The 5,391-nt window shown below is 36.4% G+C and overlaps 1 protein-coding gene across 1 annotated transcript; it reads right to left on the bottom strand.

The window, feature by feature from the left end:
* Nucleotides 1-4,491: 4,491 nt before the first annotated feature.
* On the bottom strand, nt 4,492-4,899 carry LOC106797306 (uncharacterized). Its single transcript, XM_014771581.1, has one exon. The coding sequence runs from the start codon at nt 4,897-4,899 to the stop codon at nt 4,492-4,494; it is 408 nt and encodes a 135-aa protein (XP_014627067.1).
* Nucleotides 4,900-5,391: the final 492 nt, after the last annotated feature.

Below are 5,391 nucleotides of genomic sequence, written 5' to 3' on the forward strand. Positions count from 1 at the left end.
TCATGGTTGGGCAAAAAGTGTTATTGTATAATTCTAAGCTTGGACTCATAAGTGGTAAGTTGAGGTCTAATTGGATTGGTCCCTTTGTTGTTACTAATGTTTTTCCTTATGGTACAGTTGAGATAAAAAGTGACTCCACAACAAAGAGCTTCAAGGTCAATGGACACCGACTTAAGCCATTCCTCACAAACCCTTCTTTAGTGGACGTAGTGGTGGAAGATACTTCCTTACTCCACCTTACTCTTCCTCCACCATGACTTATGGAGTTTTTCTTTTCCTATATCCTTCTTTACTTTTATTACATTTGTCCGATTCTATTTGATGGTTTAATTGCTTTTAATCTTTTAATTGTGCTACATTGACGATAATGTGTTGTTTAAGTATGGGGGGAGTGTTCTTTGGTTTTGGTTTTGCTAGTTTTGTTAGTTTTGTTGGGTTTCTAGTTTAATATTTTAGGTCAATTCTGTTTGCATGTACAACTTTGCATATTTTTCTTTGAATTATAGGATATGTTCAAGAAATGGGTAATTGTTCTGAAAATAAAAGTCTCTTGACATTTTGTGATTTGAAATCCTTGTTTTTCCTCTACATGTCATGATAGTTTTGAAAACTCAATTTGAAAGTGATAAGTTTACCTTTGTGAGAATTTGAGCCATCCATCATCATAATCTTTTGGTGTGTTTTGCCCCATTGATTGCTTGCACAATAGCCTTGGCTTGATTCTTGATCATGCTTCCTAATTCACATGCATATTTGGAAATGATTTAGGCAATTTTGTTCTTATAAGCTTCTAGCCAAATGGACTTACCCTGAATTAATTCCTTTGATAGCCCCTTTGAGCCTATGTTCCCCTTTCTTTGTTTTGAAGCTCATTACAAGCCTTAAGTGGAAAACCATGATATCACCTTACCCTTAAGGAATTTTGGAGTTTTGAAATTGTTTTGGGAATAAGTGTGTGTGTGTGTGGGGGGAAGGGGGTATGTTTCATTGAAAGATATGATTTTTGGCCATGCTTGATGTATATATATTGCCTAGTTCTTGCTTTAATCTTCAAATTCGTACTGTTTCAAAAAAATGGAAAAAAAATTCAATTGCTGCAAATTTGTACTGTTCAAAAAAAAGAGAAGAAGAAAAGAAGTGAAGTTGAATAAATGAGGTCTTGTTATGAGGACTTGATTTGGGAGCCTTGGATGATTTTGTTGATATTAGAGGGTTTGGGTTTACTACTTGTGCTTAATTTCCACTTATTCCCCATTGCTCCTCTATTCCTTTGGGATTTAGCTACTTATTCCATATTTTTTCCCCTACCTTGTCCTTGGCCCTATTACAACCTTTAAAGACCTTTTTGATCCTCATATGCATGTGTTTGTCAAGTTGTTTGTCAATTTTAGAATTTTGCCAAGTCTATGTGGTGTTTGTTTTCATGGGTGCTTCGAGAGTAAACAATAGCCTAGACACTTGAGAGATAGAGTATATCTTGTGAGGCTGTATCACTTTTCATTCTTGAGCTGATTAACTATTTTGCCATGATTGGGTTGCTTGGATGATTTTCACGAATGTCTTGACTCTTTGGATCTCTTCATGTTAGATGTTACCCATTCCTTTCATTCCTTGATGTTCAGTGAGAAATATGTAAATGTTTTTCTTTGTCTCTCTTTGATATCCTTGGATTTTGTTCTTTATTTCATTTTGCCCAGGAGTGCAAAAGGCTAAGTATGGGGGGTTTTGATGTGCCATTATTTTCTCCTATTTCTTAACCTTTTTAGCACCATTTTAAGTACTAATTAATCTTTATTGTCAAATTAATTAGGCAGTTTTATTATTTGGACCCATTCAGCTAATTTGATGTTTTTTAATCTAATTTCAGGAATTAATGAAGCATTGGGCTTGGACTTGAAGAAGGCAGACTATTTTATTCTACAAAATTTTATCTTATCTAGACTTTATCTTATCTCGATATTATTTAGATTTGATCTCATCTAGATATTATTTCATCTAGATCTTATCTTATCTTATCTAGATTTGATTTTATTTTATTTATGGGCTTCGATTTAAAACAGATTTGTGAGCTTCAGGGCTGAAAAACTATATAACAGCACCAAGGTTCTAGTTTAGGCCCTCTCTTCTCTTTCTCCTTTTTTTCGTTTTTGCAATTCCAGTTCTAACTTTTTGTTTTAGCAATAAAATTTTGTTCTTCGATCTATAATTTCGTTCTCTATTGATTAATGGAAGGCTAAGTCCCCAGCGTTGTTTTCTCTTGAGGATCAAACACAGTTCTCTTTGAGATTCTATTATTACTATTAAATTCTATTCATTTTTTCCTCTTCGCTAATTACTCTGAATTTGTTGCTATTAATTCATGCATGCTTAGTGCTTGATTAATTGTCTCTATGCTTAATTTACGTTCATGCTTAATGATCGTTTATGAGTAATTGGTGTATGTGTTGCTTAATCACATAATGAATGCCTTATGTTAAATTTCGCTTAGTAATTTAATTTAGGGTTGGATTAAGTGGTTGAACTGAATAAGGATAAACTCTCGTAACCTAGGATAAGAGACTTACTTGTGAATCAAGGGGAAGCAATGTGTTTTAATTCTGATATTTTCTAATTCACATCTATTCGCTGTTTAATTTACAAAAGCAAACAACCCCCCCCCCCCCCCTCCATTACTATTTTCCTACTATTTGTTATGAACATTTGGTGTATCATTGTTCGTTGGGAAACGACCTAGGATCACTTCCTAGTTACTGCATTTTAATGTTTATTTGATTCAAGTACGACCTCGATCACTCTATCAGACACTATGCTAGATGACACACAATGTAATCTAACAATCTATATAATATACAAGGAGGTCAACTTCTCCAAGTAGTCCTACAACAAAATTCATGAAAATATTGTCCCACTTCCACTTGGGTATCTCTAAAGGCTGTAACTTACCTAAAGGTCTCTTATGTTCTATCTTAGCCTTATGGCAGACTAAACATGCATACACAAACTCACTAACCTCTCTCTTCATGTTGGGCCTCCAAAACATTGTCTTCAGATCCTGATACATCTTGGTAGCTCCAGGGTGGATGCTCAGGTTGTTCCTATGTCCTTTTTCTAAGATCATCTTCCTAGGCTCAGGAACATTGGGAACACAGATCCTATCTTGAAGTCTCATGACTCCATCTGACTCCACATTGAAACTAGTATCTTTCCCTGACGCTATAGCTCCTAACTGAGTCTTCAGAAAAGGATCAGACTTCTGGCTCTCTCTGATCTCTCCTAAAACTCATTAGTAATCCTCAAAGCTCTCAGTCTCACATTATTGGGGGTAACCTCACACACAAGACTAAGGTCTCTAAACCGTTCCAGGAGATCCTACTCTCTAACCATCAAGGTAGATACATGTAGGGATTCCCTACTCAAGGCATCAGCTTCTACATTGGCTTTTTTGGGATAATAGCTAAGCTCAAAATCATAATCCTTAAGAAACTCTAACCATCTCCTCTGACGCATGTTTAGCTCTTTTTGACTAAATAGGTACTTGAGGATCTTATGATCACTGAACACTTCAAACTTGGAGCCAAACGGGTAATACCTCCACATCTTAAGGACAAAAACTATAGCAGCCAACTCCAGATCATGGGTGGGATAATTCCTCTCATGAGTCTTAAGTTGTCTAAAATCATAGGCCACTACTTGGCCATTTTTTCATAAACACTCCTCGTAAACCCATCTTTGATGCATCATAATACACCTCAAAGGGTTCTCTTAGGTTAGGCAAAACTAGCATAGGAGTGGTCGTCAACTTTTCCTTAGGGGTTTGGAAACGATGCTCACACTGGGTATCCCACACAAAAGCTTGAAGAAACCTTCTATGAATCTCCGGTAATATCCCACTAAACCCAAAAAACTCCTAATCTCACAAACAAACTTGGGACTTTCCCATTCAAGGACAACTGCTATCTTAGAGGGGCCTACTACTACACCTCCTTCAGATATCACATGCCTTAGGAAACTAACTTTCTCCAACCAAAACTCACAATTGGACAACTTAGCATAAAGTTGTTGGTCCCTAAGGGTCTGCAGCACAATCCTCAAGTACTCCTCATGTTGCTCAATAGACTTGGAGTATACCAAAATATCATCTATGAATACTACCACAAAACTATCAAGGTAAGGGTGAAAGACTCTATTCATGTAATACATAAACACACTAGGAGCATTAGTCACACTAAAGGGCATGGCTAGATACTCGTAGTGACCATAACGGGTCCTAAAAGCAGTCTTCAGAATATCCTTAAACTTCACTCGGATTTGATGATAACCTGACCTAAGATCTATCTTGATAAACACACAAGCTCCTACCAGTTGGTCTGTAAGGTCGTCGATCCTATGCAAAGGGTATTTATTATTAATCGTCACCTTACTCAATTGGTGATAGTCTACATTAAACCTCATGGTCCCATCTTTCTTCATAACTAACAACACTGGTGCTCCCTAAGGAAACACACTAGGTCTCATAAACTGCTTATCCAACAACTCCTCTAACTCTTTCTTAAGCTCAGCTAACTCTACAGGAGACATCCTACAAGGGGCTATGGATATGGGTCCAGCACCGGGTACCAAGTCAATGGAAAACTCTATCTCTCTCTCAGGTGGTAAATCGGATATATCCTCAAGAAACACTTTAGGAAACTCTCTAACAATAGGGAGGTCACCCATGGAAACCTTTTTCTCTATCTCCAGGTTAGACAAGATCATGTACACTTGAGCATCTTCTTTTAAAGATGTCACAACTTGGTTGGCAAAGATAAACATCCTATCCTTACTCACTCTAGAATCATCGAACACCACAATTTTATCAAAATAGTTTAGCAAGACAGGGTTGGAAGATAACCAATTCATACCCAGAATAACATCAATTTGGCTCAAAGGCAAACAAATTACATCAATCAAGAATGTAAATTAATTCATATAATGGAAAGTAAATTAATTCATACACATAATTAAATCTGTGATTTACATCCTCAATTCAAAAAGAATTATAGGACTAGCTACAGAGGAGTTGATTAACAAAACACAACTCTCTCCTAAAATAATCCCAACGTCATCACATCGGCTTGGCAGCTCCACAAAAGAATTTCACTTCACGTACTATACTGCTGTCCATCTGTTCCCATGAACAAGGTTTGCGATCATCACAAGTACCAACCACATGGTACAAAAATTGTAAGGGTGAATTTATTATAAAATAAATTAACACAAAGTTAAAGACGATCCTATGGTTAACAAATCCAGGATCATGGTGTTGCTAGAATAGGTTTAGGTAAAATTTGAAATCTCATAATTTCAACTTAGGTCAATAAAACTCCATATAACTCTACATCCACATCAAGC

This window comes from Glycine max, chromosome 19, assembly GCF_000004515.6.
Source record: "Glycine max cultivar Williams 82 chromosome 19, Glycine_max_v4.0, whole genome shotgun sequence".
Taxonomy (NCBI): Eukaryota; Viridiplantae; Streptophyta; class Magnoliopsida; order Fabales; family Fabaceae; genus Glycine; species Glycine max.